This window comes from Diorhabda sublineata, chromosome 9 (genome assembly GCF_026230105.1).
Source record: "Diorhabda sublineata isolate icDioSubl1.1 chromosome 9, icDioSubl1.1, whole genome shotgun sequence".
NCBI classification, from domain to species: domain Eukaryota; kingdom Metazoa; phylum Arthropoda; class Insecta; order Coleoptera; family Chrysomelidae; genus Diorhabda; species Diorhabda sublineata.
Window position 1 is genome coordinate 544,439 of NC_079482.1, and position 18,422 is coordinate 562,860.

General features: G+C 29.9%; 2 protein-coding genes across 2 annotated transcripts; one reads left to right on the forward strand and one right to left on the reverse strand.

Annotated features, from left to right (window-relative positions):
- Positions 1-11,269: 11,269 nt before the first annotated feature.
- Positions 11,270-15,570, forward strand: LOC130449088 (transcription factor ces-2). The gene is made up of 4 exons (XM_056786756.1): positions 11,270-12,061; positions 14,926-15,063; positions 15,120-15,307; positions 15,374-15,570. The coding sequence occupies exons 1-4, from the start codon at positions 11,938-11,940 to the stop codon at positions 15,527-15,529; spliced, it is 606 nt and encodes a 201-aa protein (XP_056642734.1). The 5' UTR covers positions 11,270-11,937; the 3' UTR covers positions 15,530-15,570.
- A 415-nt stretch (positions 15,571-15,985) lies between these two features.
- On the reverse strand, positions 15,986-18,415 carry LOC130449089 (F-box/WD repeat-containing protein 4). Its single transcript, XM_056786757.1, has 5 exons — positions 18,081-18,415; positions 17,746-18,030; positions 17,387-17,692; positions 16,529-16,811; positions 15,986-16,275 (listed from the first exon to the last, which is right to left on the reverse strand). Exons 1-5 carry the CDS (start codon positions 18,281-18,283, stop codon positions 16,108-16,110), a joined length of 1,245 nt encoding a protein of 414 aa, XP_056642735.1. The 5' UTR covers positions 18,284-18,415; the 3' UTR covers positions 15,986-16,107.
- Between the last annotated feature and the right edge of the window lie 7 nt (positions 18,416-18,422).

The following is an 18,422-nucleotide window of genomic DNA, read 5'->3' on the forward strand; positions in this document are numbered from 1 at the left end:
TCAATTTATTTATAATTAACGTGTTGAATCTTAGCTACAAGTACGTTCGGTAGGAGTCAACCGGCAACGTTGGAATCGTCGGTGTCGCGGTTTTCCTCTAGTCTAATGTCCCCCAAAATGTCCCACGAAACTGAACTTCGTCGGGAAAATCGACTGTGCAAAGGAAAAACTTTCCATTTTCCACCTTAGGACAAACCTAGCCCCAACTCCAAGAAACCTGCAGATCCCGCCTCGTCGATCTTCGGTGCTGCAGGAGTTCCATCATCATCTGCTAAATCTACCTTTTTGAGGTGTTAATTGAGGCGGTAATGCCTCCTGTTATCAAAAAAAAAAACGAAAGAAATAACCTTTGATATATTTCGATACCCAAACAGCGTTGCCGCTTATTTATTGTTTATCGTAACATCACGATTTTTTTTTAATAACAATTTTTTTTTTCGTTTGAATTTTAAATAACGAAAATATAATAAACGACCGTTGATCACAAGATCGGTATCGTTTGTTGTATAAATTAGAAGCCCGGGGGTGGGTGATTTTATAATAATTGAGCGCAATCGAAATAGCCTTACGTGTCGTATTGTCACCTGGTTTAGTTCGATAAATTCTCACGGCTTATGACTTTACAACGGCCCTGTTCAATCATGAAATATACATTTTTATTGTTTTTACATTAACCGTTATCCTTCCAGTTCATCGGGACATGAATGATGAAACTATTAGACACAGGAACGTATCGAAAATAATTGTTGACGTATTTTCATTTTTTGACGCTTCTAATCCCAAAAATTTCGACTTTTTTTGAGCAACAGACTTAACTGGCATACAATTAATCCGATACACTTTTTGGGGAAAACCATTATAACTTCTACCTGCTCATTGTTTCATACTTATACGAACCCAGGCGAGGCGTTGGGAGTCGAGAAGAAATTCGTTTCCAGAGATTCGCTCGCGCGACGTAGTTCAATCTTCCCTTGAATATTGTTGATGTATTTTGTTTTTTGTGCTATTCCTTCATTATACTCCTTTCTATTGAGCTTTTCCTTCGTCTCGAATACCTTTTTATCCTTATTTGAAGCCTTCCTCTACCTTTTCCTTCACCAAAATCTCTTAAATAACTTCTTTTGGGAATTCCATGTATCCCCTCTGGTATACGTTTTAGGAAAAACCAAGCGAGACATTTTGAATCTACTACTTTGTCTTGGAACAACGAAGCGAACGCTGCTCCTAGAGATTCGGCGCGCAGAATCGAACTATTTCCATTAACAACATTTTTTTTTGGATTGTGACCACGCTAAGAATAAGTGGCTATGCAAAGAAATGAACAAGACATCATTTGACAACAGTTCGATGTCGAAAACTGTCTTACCTCAACCTTCTGGTTGAGAAACATGTGGAAATAAGATTAAGAAAAAAAAAATTTGGGCGGTTTCAGTCTAACGTGGCCGTATCAGCATAACTTAACTTAAACGCGTTAAATCTCGTTCTAAGTTAGATTCAAGAATCAGTGGATGGGAAATTGGACCCGGGCTACAGTTTTCGAAGGATTAAAGGATAAAAATAAAAAGGATTAGTTGTATCGAAAATTTCTTTAAAAGTCCCTCGTAATATGGTTCCATGTTTAATCAGAATAAACTAAACTACGAATATTAATCATGTAGAAGTGTTCCGTGCATCAGATGACGATTTAACGCCAAGACGTAAAAGTTGTGTGAAGATTGTAAACAATCGATGTCGACGTTGGTTACACACACACACACACACACAAACCCATAATATCGCTTAACCCGATGGTGATATTACCATAAGTCTCTTGCCTGCTGTCAAATGGTGAGAACTCGATCAGGTGTTCCAGCTCTAACTTTGTTATGGAAACAAAATTACCACTAAAATAATCGTTAATGTTATTAGGGTCATTAGATGCGACATTGCGTCAATTTCCAGGGCGGAATTCGACGCAAATATAAAATTCAGTTTATTTAATAATAAAAAACAAAATTGTCGCTATTCCGATTACTAGTATCGGAACGTACCCGATTCTATTTCGGTCAGTCACTTGTCAACTGTCAAAATAACTTTCCTCGTGTCATGTCAATTAGCTGAGAATATAGTTTCTTATATTTTTTTGTATTTTAATCATTCTACTTGTGAATTCTTAAACAAAGATTCCGTATTTTATTAAATACATAACAATAATTTGTTGTAAAATCATGAAGTAAACTTATTAGATATTTGTCTTGTATGGTTCGAGAAGTTTTGGGATTTGGCAACACTGATTGACATTGACATTGCGAGAATTTCCGTGTGATGTTTTTTCTATGACTTTGGACGTGGATTAAAACAATCAACATAAAGTGATTATCGGTTTGAATGGATTGTTCATGGACAAAATCTGACAAAAGTAGACGCCAATTCACCTCAATAATCTCGAACAAACAAGATATATGAAAGTTTGGTTCGTGCTGGTCTATCTATCTGTATCTACATACAAACCAAATATTTTTGTATCGAAAATAATTGAAATTTGAGATTTTGTCAAAAAAAATCGACTTGACTTAACGTAAATTTCAAATATATTCATAAAACTTGAATCGTCTACTTCTAACTATAGTCATTTTTTTAAAAACGCGTCTCTTCTTCTTACCCTTCAAATTTTATCGTAACAAACGATCGCGTAACATCCTGGACACCTCACTAGTACCGTGGGAGCAGACACGTGTTCACCATTAACCTTTCACTCGATCTAAATGATACAACTTTCCAAAATACCGAGTATATCAATAAGAATGTATCCTCAACTTAACTTGAATGCAAAAATATAAATAAATAAAGTAATTTCAATATCTGTACTTCCTGGATGTCAAAACTATCAAGAATACACCGTGCGTATATATGCTGCCTTAAATACTAATCCTATTGTACACAAAAGCTATAAATAATAATAAAAGTGAGTAATTTGAGGTTAATGGGACTTCAAGTGTTTAAGGGACATATAAAATCGCTTAACTATGACGTTGGTTCGCATTAGGAGCGGTCAGTGTACAATAAATTGGTTCTCATCAGGAGTGGTAAGATAATTTACTTTTTATCAAATTTTTGTATTATTCCGTTATTAAATTAGTAACTTTTTGCTTTGTGTCTAAGGGACATATGGAATCGCTTAACTGTGACGTTGGTTCCAATTAGGAGCGATCAGTGTACAATAAATTTTAAATGGTTCTCATCAGAAATGGTGAGATAATAAAAAAATGAAGATTAGTTTGTGTTGTGACTCGTGTAAAAAGCTAGTTATTCAAAAACTATATACAATGAATGTCTTGATAATTAATCACACGTCATTTTTCTTCTTTTTATCAAATTTTTGTATTATTCCGTTATTAAATTAGTAAGTTTTTGCTTTGTGTTTAAGGGACATATGGAATCGCTTAACTGTGACGTTGGTTCCCATTAGGAGCGATCAGTGTACAATAAATTTTAAATGGTTCTCATCAGAAGTGGTGAGATAATAAAAAAATGAAGACTAGTTTGTGTTGTGACTCGAGCAAAAAGCTAGTTATTAAAAAACTATATACAATGAATGTCTTGATAATTAATCACACGTCATTTTTCTTCTTTTTATCAAATTTTTGTATTATTCCGTTATTAAATTAGTAACTTTTTGCTTTGTGTCTAAGGGACATATGGAATCGCTTAACTGTGACGTTGGTTCCAATTAGGAGCGATCAGTGTACAATAAATTTTAAATGGTTCTCATCAGAAATGGTGAGATAATAAAAAAATGAAGATTAGTTTGTGTTGTGACTCGTGTAAAAAGCTAGTTATTCAAAAACTATATACAATGAATGTCTTGATAATTAATCACACGTCATTTTTCTTCTTTTTATCAAATTTTTGTATTATTCCGTTATTAAATTAGTAAGTTTTTGCTTTGTGTTTAAGGGACATATGGAATCGCTTAACTGTGACGTTGGTTCCCATTAGGAGCGATCAGTGTACAATAAATTTTAAATGGTTCTCATCAGAAGTGGTGAGATAATAAAAAAATGAAGACTAGTTTGTGTTGTGACTCGAGCAAAAAGCTAGTTATTAAAAAACTATATACAATGAATGTCTTGATAATTAATCACACGTCATTTTTCTTCTTTTTATCAAATTTTTGTATTATTCCGTTATTAAATTAGTAACTTTTTGCTTTGTGTCTAAGGGACATATGGAATCGCTTAACTGTGACGTTGGTTCCAATTAGGAGCGATCAGTGTACAATAAATTTTAAATGGTTCTCATCAGAAATGGTGAGATAATAAAAAAATGAAGATTAGTTTGTGTTGTGACTCGTGTAAAAAGCTAGTTATTCAAAAACTATATACAATGAATGTCTTGATAATTAATCACACGTCATTTTTCTTCTTTTTATCAAATTTTTGTATTATTCCGTTATTAAATTAGTAAGTTTTTGCTTTGTGTTTAAGGGACATATGGAATCGCTTAACTGTGACGTTGGTTCCCATTAGGAGCGATCAGTGTACAATAAATTTTAAATGGTTCTCATCAGAAGTGGTGAGATAATAAAAAAATGAAGACTAGTTTGTGTTGTGACTCGTGTAAAAAGCTAGTTATTCAAAAACTATATACAATGAATGTCTTGATAATTAATCACACGTCATTTTTCTTCTTTTTATCAAATTTTTGTATTATTCCGTTATTAAATTAGTAAGTTTTTGCTTTGTGTTTAAGGGACATATGGAATCGCTTAACTGTGACGTTGGTTCCCATTAGGAGCGATCAGTGTACAATAAATTTTAAATGGTTCTCATCAGAAGTGGTGAGATAATAAAAAAATGAAGACTAGTTTGTGTTGTGACTCGTGTAAAAAGCTAGTTATTCAAAAACTATATACAATGAATGTCTTGATAATTAATCACACGTCATTTTTCTTCTTTTTATCAAATTTTTGTATTATTCCGTTATTAAATTAGTAAGTTTTTGCTTTGTGTTTAAGGGACATATGGAATCGCTTAACTGTGACGTTGGTTCCCATTAGGAGCGATCAGTGTACAATAAATTTTAAATGGTTCTCATCAGAAGTGGTGAGATAATAAAAAAATGAAGACTAGTTTGTGTTGTGACTCGTGTAAAAAGCTAGTTATTCAAAAACTATATACAATGAATGTCTTGATAATTAATCACACGTCATTTTTCTTCTTTTTATCAAATTTTTATATTATTCCGTTATTAAATTAGTAACTTTTTGCTTTGTGTCTAAGGGACATATGGAATCGCTTAACTGTGACGTTGGTTCCCATTAGGAGCGATCAGTGTACAATAAATTTTAAATGGTTCTCATCAGAAGTGGTGAGATAATAAAAAAATGAAGACTAGTTTGTGTTGTGACTCGTGTAAAAAGCTAGTTATTCAAAAACTATATACAATGAATGTCTTGATAATTAATCACACGTCATTTTTCTTCTTTTTATCAAATTTTTATATTATTCCGTTATTAAATTAGTAACTTTTTGCTTTGTGTCTAAGGGACATATGGAATCGCTTAACTGTGACGTTGGTTCCCATTAGGAGCGATCAGTGTACAATAAATTTTAAATGGTTCTCATCAGAAGTGGTGAGATAATAAAAAAATGAAGACTAGTTTGTGTTGTGACTCGTGCAAAAAGCTAGTTATTCAAAAACTATATACAATGAATGTCTTGATAATTAATCACACGTCATTTTTCTTCTTTTTATCAAATTTTTATATTATTCCGTTATTAAATTAGTAACTTTTTGCTTGGTGTCTAAGGGACATATGGAATCGCTTAACTGTGACGTTGGTTCCAATTAGGAGCGATCAGTGTACAATAAATTTTAAATGGTTCTCATCAGAAGTGGTGAGATAATAAAAAAATGAAGACTAGTTTGTGTTGTGACTCGTGTAAAAAGCTAGTTATTCAAAAACTATATACAATGAATGTCTTGATAATTAATCACACGTCATTTTTCTTCTTTTTATCAAATTTTTATATTATTCCGTTATTAAATTAGTAACTTTTTGCTTGGTGTCTAAGGGACATATGGAATCGCTTAACTGTGACGTTGGTTCCAATTAGGAGCGATCAGTGTACAATAAATTTTAAATGGTTCTCATCAGAAGTGGTGAGATAATAAAAAAATGAAGACTAGTTTGTGTTGTGACTCGTGTAAAAAGCTAGTTATTCAAAAACTATATACAATGAATGTCTTGATAATTAATCACACGTCATTTTTCTTCTTTTTATCAAATTTTTGTATTATTCCGTTATTAAATTAGTAACTTTTTGCTTTGTGTCTAAGGGACATATGGAATCGCTTAACTGTGACGTTGGTTCCCATTAGGAGCGATCAGTGTACAATAAATTTTAAATGGTTCTCATCAGAAGTGGTGAGATAATAAAAAAATGAAGACTAGTTTGTGTTGTGACTCGTGTAAAAAGCTAGTTATTCAAAAACTATATACAATGAATGTCTTGATAATTAATCACACGTCATTTTTCTTCTTTTTATCAAATTTTTATATTATTCCGTTATTAAATTAGTAACTTTTTGCTTTGTGTCTAAGGGACATATGGAATCGCTTAACTGTGACGTTGGTTCCCATTAGGAGCGATCAGTGTACAATAAATTTTAAATGGTTCTCATCAGAAGTGGTGAGATAATAAAAAAATGAAGACTAGTTTGTGTTGTGACTCGTGTAAAAAGCTAGTTATTCAAAAACTATATACAATGAATGTCTTGATAATTAATCACACGTCATTTTTCTTCTTTTTATCAAATTTTTATATTATTCCGTTATTAAATTAGTAACTTTTTGCTTTGTGTCTAAGGGACATATGGAATCGCTTAACTATGACGTTGGTTCCCATTAGGAGCGGACTTTACTTATTTCAAATTCACGTAGCTGCGAGGGTATATATTGTATATCGAAAATTGAAAATAATATATAATTACTGGTTCTTTGAAGAAGCTTTATCGATTATAATAACAATGATTAAGGATAATATAGGATTATTTTACAATTACGTTGTGTTAGGAATATAAAAGTTGGATACTAAGAAGACTTTTTCTCTAGGGGTTGTATTTTAGAAAATAAAAGGGTGTATCGTGCTTTGTAATCAAGTGATTCGCTAGACTTATAAATTCTTTGATATCATTTTATTACAGACTACAAATAACACTCCTAAAAATAAAAATCGGATAATGGCGATTTATTACGAGGGTAGATATTTTTGTAGTGACAATAATACAAAAAAAAACGATTAGAAATCACGAATTTGTCATATTTCATTCTACAATCAGTTTAATAGAAAAATCTAAGTGATTAAATCACGTCGCTCTTAATTATCAACCTTTAAATAACAATTTTATATGATATTTAATGTTTATATTAGTTTCTAAATCAGATCATGATCGCGCTGTCATGAACACAGTACTAACGAAACGTGACAGCTGACAGATACGTTAGTTCCGTTCGCGCGAACATCAGCTTTGACGCCATATTGTTCTAATTATGATGAAATGTCAATGTACGATACGGAAATGAAATTTCAAGCCTATTACATTGATAAATCGTCTGATTTTTTTCATCCATTTTACTTAAAATTGGTTTCTCGATTAGATAAAAATCGATCTTTTACAAAATACAGATATTATTGAAATTTTTTTGAAATTCCGCGTTTATGTGGTCAAATCATAATTTCTAGTGAATAATTTCACCATGAATTATATAAGTACAATTTCAGATATTTCAAATTTAATTATCAACCTTTAAATAACAATTTTATATGATATTTAACGTTTATATTAGTTTCTGAACAATCTCAATCAGATCATGATCGCGCTGTCATGAACACAGTACTAACGAAACGTGACAGCTGACAGATACGTTAGTTCCGTTCGCGCGAACATCAGCTTTGACGCCATATTGTTCTAATTATGATGAAATGTCAATGTACGATACGGAAATGAAATTTCAAGCCTATTACATTGATAAATCGTCTGATTTTTTTCATCCATTTTACTTAAAATTGGTTTCTCGATTAGATAAAAATCGATCTTTTACAAAATACAGATATTATTGAAATTTTTTTGAAATTCCGCGTTTATGTGGTCAAATCATAATTTCTAGTGAATAATTTCACCATGAATTATATAAGTACAATTTCAGATATTTCAAATTTAATTATCAACCTTTAAATAACAATTTTATATGATATTTAACGTTTATATTAGTTTCTGAACAATCTCAATCAGATCATGATCGCGCTGTCATGAACACAGTACTAACGAAACGTGACAGCTGACAGATACGTTAGTTCCGTTCGCGCGAACATCAGCTTTGACGCCATATTGTTCTAATTATGATGAAATGTCAATGTACGATACGGAAATGAAATTTCAAGCCTATTACATTGATAAATCGTCTGATTTTTTTCATCCATTTTACTTAAAATTGGTTTCTCGATTAGATAAAAATCGATCTTTTACAAAATACAGATATTATTGAAATTTTTTTGAAATTCCGCGTTTATGTGGTCAAATCATAATTTCTAGTGAATAATTTCACCATGAATTATATAAGTACAATTTCAGATATTTCAAATTTAATTATCAACCTTTAAATAACAATTTTATATGATATTTAACGTTTATATTAGTTTCTGAACAATCTCAATCAGATCATGATCGCGCTGTCATGAACACAGTACTAACGAAACGTGACAGCTGACAGATACGTTAGTTCCGTTCGCGCGAACATCAGCTTTGACGCCATATTGTTCTAATTATGATGAAATGTCAATGTACGATACGGAAATGAAATTTCAAGCCTATTACATTGATAAATCGTCTGATTTTTTTCATCCATTTTACTTAAAATTGGTTTCTCGATTAGATAAAAATCGATCTTTTACAAAATACAGATATTATTGAAATTTTTTTGAAATTCCGCGTTTATGTGGTCAAATCATAATTTCTAGTGAATAATTTCACCATGAATTATATAAGTACAATTTCAGATATTTCAAATTTAATTATCAACCTTTAAATAACAATTTTATATGATATTTAACGTTTATATTAGTTTCTGAACAATCTCAATCAGATCATGATCGCGCTGTCATGAACACAGTACTAACGAAACGTGACAGCTGACAGATACGTTAGTTCCGTTCGCGCGAACATCAGCTTTGACGCCATATTGTTCTAATTATGATGAAATGTCAATGTACGATACGGAAATGAAATTTCAAGCCTATTACATTGATAAATCGTCTGATTTTTTTCATCCATTTTACTTAAAATTGGTTTCTCGATTAGATAAAAATCGATCTTTTACAAAATACAGATATTATTGAAATTTTTTTGAAATTCCGCGTTTATGTGGTCAAATCATAATTTCTAGTGAATAATTTCACCATGAATTATATAAGTACAATTTCAGATATTTCAAATTTAATTATCAACCTTTAAATAACAATTTTATATGATATTTAACGTTTATATTAGTTTCTGAACAATCTCAATCAGATCATGATCGCGCTGTCATGAACACAGTACTAACGAAACGTGACAGCTGACAGATACGTTAGTTCCGTTCGCGCGAACATCAGCTTTGACGCCATATTGTTCTAATTATGATGAAATGTCAATGTACGATACGGAAATGAAATTTCAAGCCTATTACATTGATAAATCGTCTGATTTTTTTCATCCATTTTACTTAAAATTGGTTTCTCGATTAGATAAAAATCGATCTTTTACAAAATACAGATATTATTGAAATTTTTTTGAAATTCCGCGTTTATGTGGTCAAATCATAATTTCTAGTGAATAATTTCACCATGAATTATATAAGTACAATTTCAGATATTTCAAATTTAATTATCAACCTTTAAATAACAATTTTATATGATATTTAACGTTTATATTAGTTTCTGAACAATCTCAATCAGATCATGATCGCGCTATCATGAACATAGTACTAACGAAACGTGACAGCTGACAGATACGTTAGTTCCGTTCGCGCGAACATCAGCTTTGACGCCATATTGTTCTAATTATGATGAAATGTCAATGTACGATACGGAAATAAAATTTCATGCGTATTATATTGATAAATCGTCTGATTTTTTCTTAAAATTGGTTTCTCTAATAGATTAAAATCGATCTTTTACAAAATATAGATATTATAGCATTTTTTGTTAATTCCATGTTTATTATTATGGAGACTATACGTTTCGTCTAATAATGAGTTACTGATGATTATTTCAAAGAAAATATTTATTTAGTTAGACACCAAACATATTATGCCTACCATTAGGTCCGCAAATAATGATAAATAAACACCCTTTTTGATTTTATCAATATTGATGACAAAATCTTCGATATATCACCCTTATTTTATAATATACCTCGACAGTTGTTTGTATTTGAATATACAGGGTGGTTTATTGTTTAAACAAGATGTATGATCAAAATCATTCATTTCATATAAAGAAATCTCAACCTAACCTAACTTATACAAAACAACTTCTCCCCTCCAAATATTGCGGTATAATAATTGACGGCGCACAAATTTTGTCCTTTTATAATCAAAACATAAACATTCCAGTTTTTCTGTGCTTGGGGTGGAGTTAAATAAAACGCTGTTGATGTTGTAATGTTCGGTGTTTTTTTACCGCAATGAACCAATGAGAAACGGAAAATGTTTCTTGATAATACGCGCAGGACAACGAAGGCGGGGAAAAAGAATAAAGAAAACGCCTCGCTAGTGTTTTAATAGATTCATGGCAACGTTAATTTTTATAGTACAGGCATTTAAGGCACTGATCAGGGAATAATTGAGAATTTAGTAAACCTCGTGTTATAGTACCTCTGATTTAGATTATAAGAATCGTGTTTTGTAGGTTATTGTTCAGAAAATTGCTCATTTTTTATAACTCATAAGTAATATAACCTCAAACAGTTCGAAATTTAAATAAATATTGAATCAAATATCATAATTTCTATATTATTTTGAACGTTATATAATATTATACATAATTATGAGCGACAACTGACAATTGACAGTTAGATTTTATAAGTTTGCAAGACGCAATCGAAATGTGCTGTTATTAATCTCGATTCTCATCGCGTATTATCGGTTATAATATTTCAAATGTTTCGAAAATAATCGATTATTAAGAGTGCTGATACCAAAACCGCGATAAATCACCAGTGTGGTACGTCAAGTTATGAATGATAATCGATTATTTTCGACTACATAAAAAGTAGGAAACTGTCCTCTCATATTATCGATAAAAAAGGTTGAATTATATTCTGTGGTTTCAAAATGTAGTGCTATTACGATTATTAACCTTTTATAGTTAGTCTGTGGCGGACTCTATTCAATTATTTTATCTATGGACAGAAGTAATCAGCAAAAGAATACACTTGATCGAAAGTCAAATGTCATTCAATTTATTGAACGTATCATTCGTTTGGAAATATTGTTGATATATAATTTATCAAGGAAGGGTATAAGTCACGGTTACGGGTTGCCTATACATGAATTTGCATCGGTTATACCGATTAAAGCGCCATCTCTACATTTACGTATAAAATGTAGTTTACTGGATAATACATATCGACATAACCTTACTTTTCTACATTTCCTGGATCTCTATTTAACTTCTACAATCTGGCAACAGTAGGAGCATTGTTATTTGATTCAATGAGTTATATTTTATTTAATTCAGGTCGATTTTCTAATTTGACCGTACTAAATAAATATCGTAGTAACGTTACTTTGTGTAATCTAATATTCAATAATAACACAATTGAATTCTTGCACGAATAATTAGATTGTCAGTATTCGTCGAGGGAGCGTAATAACACACACATATATATATACACGGGGTGAATTTTCGAAATATGGATTCGCAGAGTCCAAATTTTCGGTTTACGGAAACGCAAAATTCCGTTTTGCCGGTTTCGGCTTTTACCACTTACAGCTTGTTGAGGAACTGCAATTATTTATTATCGGCACAATCTCAAGGTTGGTAGAAAATATTTTTAGGATTTTCGCGAATTCAAAAGTTTTTTTTATAGAAATATATTTAATTTTATATTGTTCGGGTTAATCATTTATCAAATTTCTGATTTCTTGCAATTCATAAACCATGAATTTTGCAAACTAGTTATTTCTATGAACTTCAATTACGAGGTATGTCGAAAAAATTCTCATCTACATGCATCCTCGAATCGAATTATTTTTGTGAGATTTCTTGTAGTAAAATTTCGTAGGGACTATTACGAAAATACTTCGAAACGTTTTTTTTTTCTTGAAGTTTCCTCACCTTCGGGAAAAACCAGGAATTTGTATCGTTCTTTATTTGCATCATTTCGATATGAATAAGTTTGTTCACTTCTTGTCCAGGGACGTCCTCGACAACTCATAAATGACTCATTATTATTTTTATTTAACACAAACGACTCATAATTTGTAATAATTGCCATCACCATTCAAATTTTAATATTTTGTGAGGTAATTTGGGACTTTTTTTCAATTTGAAACGAAACGTTGAAGTTTACACGATTCCACTAAATCACTTCTTGTTAAAAATCGTATAATTTTCCGATTTTTTCATGATCAATGACAAAAATCGTTATAATAGACAGAATGCACAAAATTTCATTAAAGAAATCGATGAAAATCTACGAGAATCGAATCGAAACTTCATAAAGCAAATCGATTTTAATCGAATCTAAATGATTTTAATCTACTTGAATCGAATTTCCATAAAAAGAATCGATTTTAATCGAATCTAAATGATTCTAATCTAGATGAATCGAATTTCCATAGAAAGAATCGATTTTAATCGAATCTATGTGAATCTAATTTACATAAATAGAATTTTCATGAAACGAATCGATATTATTCTAATTTACATGATTAATCGATCTTCAAAATAACGAATCTATAAGATTCAAATTTACAAGAATCGAATTCTCATAAAACTAATCGATTTGAATCGAATCTATATGATTCTAATCTAAATGAATCGAATTTCCATAGAAAGAATCGATTTTAATCGAATCTATGTGAATCTAATTTACATAAATAGAATTTTCATGAAACGAATCGATATTATTCTAATTTACATGATTAATTGATCTTCAAAATAACGAATCTATAAGATTCAAATTTACAAGAATCGAATTTTCATAAAACTAATCGATTTTAATCGAATCTAAATGATTCTAGTCTAGTTGAATCGAATTTCCTTAGAAAGAATCGATTTTAATCGAATCTATGTGAATCTAATTTACATAAATAGAATTTTCATGAAACGAATCGATATTATTCTAATTAACATGATAAATCGATCTTCAAAATAACGAATCTATAAGATTCAAATTTACACGAATCGAATTTTCATAAAACTAATCGATTTGAATCGAATCTATATGATTCTAATCTAAATGAATCGAATTTCCATAGAAAGAATCGATTTTAATCGAATCTATGTGAATCTAATTTACATAAATAGAATTTTCATGAAACGAATCGATATTATTCTAATTTACATGATAAATCGATCTTCAAAATAACGAATCTATAAGATTTAAATTTACACGAATCGAATTTTCATAAAACTAATCGATTTGAATCGAATCTATATGATTCTAATCTAAATGAATCGAATTTCCATAGAAAGAATCGATTTTAATCGAATCTATGTGAATCTAATTTACATAAATAGAATTTTCACGAAACGAATCGATATTATTCTAATTTACATGATTAATCGATCTTCAAAATAACGAATCTATAAGATTTAAATTTACACGAATCGAATTTTCATAAAACTAATCGATTTTAATCGAATCTAAATGATTCTAGTCTAGTTGAATCGAATTTCCTTAGAAAGAATCGATTTTAATCGAATCTAAATGATTCTAATCTACATGAATCGATTATTCATAGAAAGAATCGAATTTGTATGACAGATATCTCTCATTGAAGAATAAAATGAATTTTTGTCCAATCAGTATAAATAAAAATTGACTAACAATGTCATTTTTTATTAAAGTGTAAAAAAAACCTTTCAAATAAGGTATTACAAGTCCCATTTTTTAAATCAGAAATATTTACAAACACGTCACCACTTTAAAATTGGTGACATCATCATAATCTCATATTATTTCAAAAATTTGCCTTAAAAAACTAAAAATCAACATGTTTGATTATTTTTATAAAAAAAATTGTTTTCAAAGTGATGCATCGTTCGATAATTTAGCTACGCTCTGTATATTATATAGACTGAATATACATTTGAATTTATTTTTTTAATATAAATTATAAATCACGGAACATGTATTTCCACGTGAAAATAATCTTCGCGTGTATAAAAAATTTACTTCTGCTTGTAGTTCATGCAACAAGAAAATAACCATTTTAATTTTTTCGTGAAAAAAAAAAACATTCTTGCATGACGTCTTAAAGGCGTGATTCCTCATTTTCATGCCAGGTAATGTTTCCGAAATGATATTATTGTTTCTGAAATAAATTAATGTGGTCAGATAAAACAATCCGAACGTGCACAAATCGTCTGGATCTATTTAAATACCGAGAAATCAAATAAACGAACTGGTTTCAAGTCGAACGGGCGGTACCTGGTTCTGAAAAATTTTATAAATTCACACTTTAGAAATTCTTAATGAGAATAAACAACGAATTTACGAAAAAGTAATAAATTTATTTAATATCAACGATTAATTAAATATATATTTATCTATGGTTGTAGATGAATTATTTTATATGAAAAAAGAAGAATATATTGAAATGTCATAGCTAACTTCATATTAATAAATCAAAACATAAATGGCGCCAATTTACTGAATGCTTATGTTTTCTAGAACCTCATTTTAAATCATTCTTAAACCCAGATTTGTCGATACGATGTCCGTCTACAGAAAATACAAACAAATCCTTTTTAACACCATCTTCGATACTGAGATACCAACCGTCATTCCATTTTTTACCAGAACAAATACGTAAGTACAGCTGAAATGTTAAAAAACAATTTTGTATTTGAGTATATCATTTAAAGGTTCTCGAACACCTCCTGATATAACTCAATATTCACCTTTATACGATTCATCTAATAACAGAAGACAACGAGGTGAAAAGAAAGCTATACCGGACGAACAAAAAGATGACAAATATTATGAGAGGAGGAGACGTAATAATCAAGCGGCTAAAAAGTCGAGAGATGCCAGAAAAATGAGAGAAGATCAGGTAAAATTCACGGGAATTGTTTAATCTTTTCAAAATTTAACTATATATGAATGCGGTTTGTTGTAGATCGCTCTGAGGGCCACAATATTGGAACACGAAAACGCCATATTAAGAGCTCAAGTTTTAACTCTTAGAGAAGAATCTTCATCATTGAGACAGATGCTGTTACAGAAAAAAGCCATAGAAATTGGGTCGAGGGATCCACAACTCTGCATTTCTTGAAGATAAATTTTAAAATTGTGATATTTTTGTTTAATTTAGGTGTGTACATAATTTCTATTAAATTATTATTATGAACTAATTGAAATTTCATTTTTGTTCGTTTTCGATGTTTACTACAAGAAAATATACGTGGTATGAATACAGGGTGAATGAAAAATGTACGTATGATATTTTAATATACTGTTTCAAATTTTCCAAAACACACAAACAATGACCTCAAAAGGTACGTGATTTTCCATTTTATTTACTTACTTTTTACACACAGTTCTAAATTTAAATTAAGTAAATCGAAAATTACATATTTTTTCGCGTCTATATTATCCATTTCAATAAAATTAAGTATAGAAAACTTTTCTCGGTGTATTCTGTTGTGATTCCAACTTAGTAGTAGTAATTACTACCTCTCTTTATGAAGCTAGTATCTATAATTTGATAGAAAATAAAAAAAAACAAATAGTAAATGTATAAAATATGTTTAATTCGTTGTAAAAAGTATAATAATGGGCTATTACAATTATTTTGGTCACTTTGGCGTTAATAAATATCAAAATTATACTTAAAATTGATAAAACATTTCGTTAAAAGAAAAACGTATAATCATTCGAATGTGTTTGGTCGTACGAAGAAAAATTCAGTACATTCAAATGTTTATCGGTGGTAGAAAACAGAAATTCCGAATCAAACGCCAAACTATATACAGGCGAACTTCCATTATATCCTTTTCGACAGGATTCCATATAATACATCTAAAAATGAAATTCTCCTATCGTACAGCTCGTTTATTGATAAAATTCACATTTTATTCAACTCGAACAATATTTATTTGTAGTAATACCCTCGTATACATTATTCCATACCATAACGTCAAACGTGTTAGGTTATGTAAACAACATACATAATAGATAAAGTTTGTGAAACTTTTCGATTATACTGTACAATTATCAATAAATATTCCAACTTTTAAAAAAAAATGTTATTACACAATAGGAAGTGTCTTACCTGTACGGCTCTCCTTTGTCGTATATCCCATAATACGATTCTACCGTGCATGTTAACACCAGTCATAATTGTATTAACATAATCATAGTCTAAACAATATAATACGGAACCGAAGGGATCAAAAAAGTTTTGTTCACTTTTGCCTGTTCTGAGATCCCATCTTTTTAAAACACTATCGTAACCACAAGTCCACAATATTTGTGGACCATCCCACCGGATATCTAAAATTCCACTACCAACCACTCTATTTTCATTAAATAATTCAACGTGGTCCTTATTTTGTCTATAAAATGAAGAGATTTTTCTAAATTATTAAAAAAAAACGCACTCAAAAAGTCTGTTATATTTGACAGATTTATTAATACATAATGGCTGTACTTCCGTATCCGCCCGGTTTAGTATCATAGTAAATTTTACAAATTACATAAATTGTTTATTTTTAGCGGCCCATTTTTAAGACTTAGGGGCTTAACTGAAGAGGGTGCATTAAGAAAAAAGTCAAAAATAATTGGTTAAGTTTTTATTTACTCACTTTTATTTACATTCGTATTGGAAACTGTTTATTGTTTTTGTATTTTATAGTTAGGTTAGGTTCACTTTAGCTTCAATTATTTTACCTTAATTGGTAGAAAAAATTGAATTGATAAAAGATGTTTTTTCTAGAAAATGCGATATATTTTTATAATCATGACGAACTTCCGCCAAACCGGAAGTCAACTAATCAAATTATTGCTAAATTCGGAAGTGCTAATTTCCGCCATATTTGAGCTGAATAAATGAATTCTGCGCGGGCGAAAACGCAAACTTATTATAATTCTAAACCGAGGAACGTATTGGAAGTATTTATATTTTGATTACCTCGTTATGTCATAAATAAATAGAGAACTAGGATGTTCGTTTCCCGAGGTACCCACAGCTAATTTATTTTCGTCTGATAAACTAATTTTCCATATACGATCGGGACAGACGATTTTTGTTAAAGAATCATTTATTAATTGTCCATCAAGTATTTTAACAATATTTATTATACCATTTCTTTCTCCGGATACAATTATACATCCAAATCTATCAATATCTACAGAATTTATATCTGTATGATGCCAGTTGTCGAGTTCATAAATAGCATTTCGATTTTTCAAGTCGTGTATCCTCATAGTTCCATCTCTATATAATTTGTATAAATAAACAATATTTGTTATTATTAGATATGAAATTACCTTAAACCACCTACAATTAGATTATTTCTTAGTTGAAAATTTACGATATCGGCATTAGTTGCGCCTTTCAAAGTGTAAAATGATTTTTCAGTAATTATACCAGTTTCGTTTCTCTGATAACATTTTATTTCATCTCCACGACTCATCCACAAAAACCTATCTGATATTTTAAGATACGGAATATATTTTTTTCTGCTATACAATAAATTACTTTCGCAATATCTTGCCATTTGCCAATTTTTCGAAATTCTAAGTTTATCTAAATTATTTAGTGGTTTGAAACACCTAAAATATAATTTAAACATATACATATTATAATGTTTATATATTCTTACCTCGAAAGAAATATTTCGTTCGTTTGATTAGTAACTGCCGGAAGACGTTTAAATTTAACAATCACTTTATCCCATGTTGATATAATTTCTTTAAATCTTTTGCAGGTCACAGTTAAATGACACAAATCTTTAATATCTACATAGGAAAAAATTTTAATAAGTAATTCTGTTGATAGCTGATCTAAAGAAAATCCCGAAGTCATTTTAATTTGATTTTTTTCTTAAACTTCTTTTTCTTAATCATAATTTATTATCATAAAACTACATTTTATAACGAAAAAAAAAAAGTAAATACTTATATGATAATCGTATACATTTGAAGTTCGTTCATTTGTAGATACA

Coding starts and splice junctions, on each gene's coding strand:
- LOC130449089 (XM_056786757.1), bottom strand. CDS start 18,283: ATGACTTCGGGATTTTCTTTAGATCAGCTATCAACAGAATTACTTATT. Junction 18,031..18,080: donor AACGAAATATTTCTTTCGAG/GTAAGAATATAT, acceptor ATTATATTTTAG/GTGTTTCAAACCACTAAATA. Junction 17,693..17,745: donor CTAATTGTAGGTGGTTTAAG/GTAATTTCATAT, acceptor CAAATTATATAG/AGATGGAACTATGAGGATAC.
- LOC130449088 (XM_056786756.1), top strand. CDS start 11,938: ATGGATTCGCAGAGTCCAAATTTTCGGTTTACGGAAACGCAAAATTCC. Junction 12,062..14,925: donor ATTATCGGCACAATCTCAAG/GTTGGTAGAAAA, acceptor TATGTTTTCTAG/AACCTCATTTTAAATCATTC. Junction 15,064..15,119: donor TTTTTTACCAGAACAAATAC/GTAAGTACAGCT, acceptor TATCATTTAAAG/GTTCTCGAACACCTCCTGAT.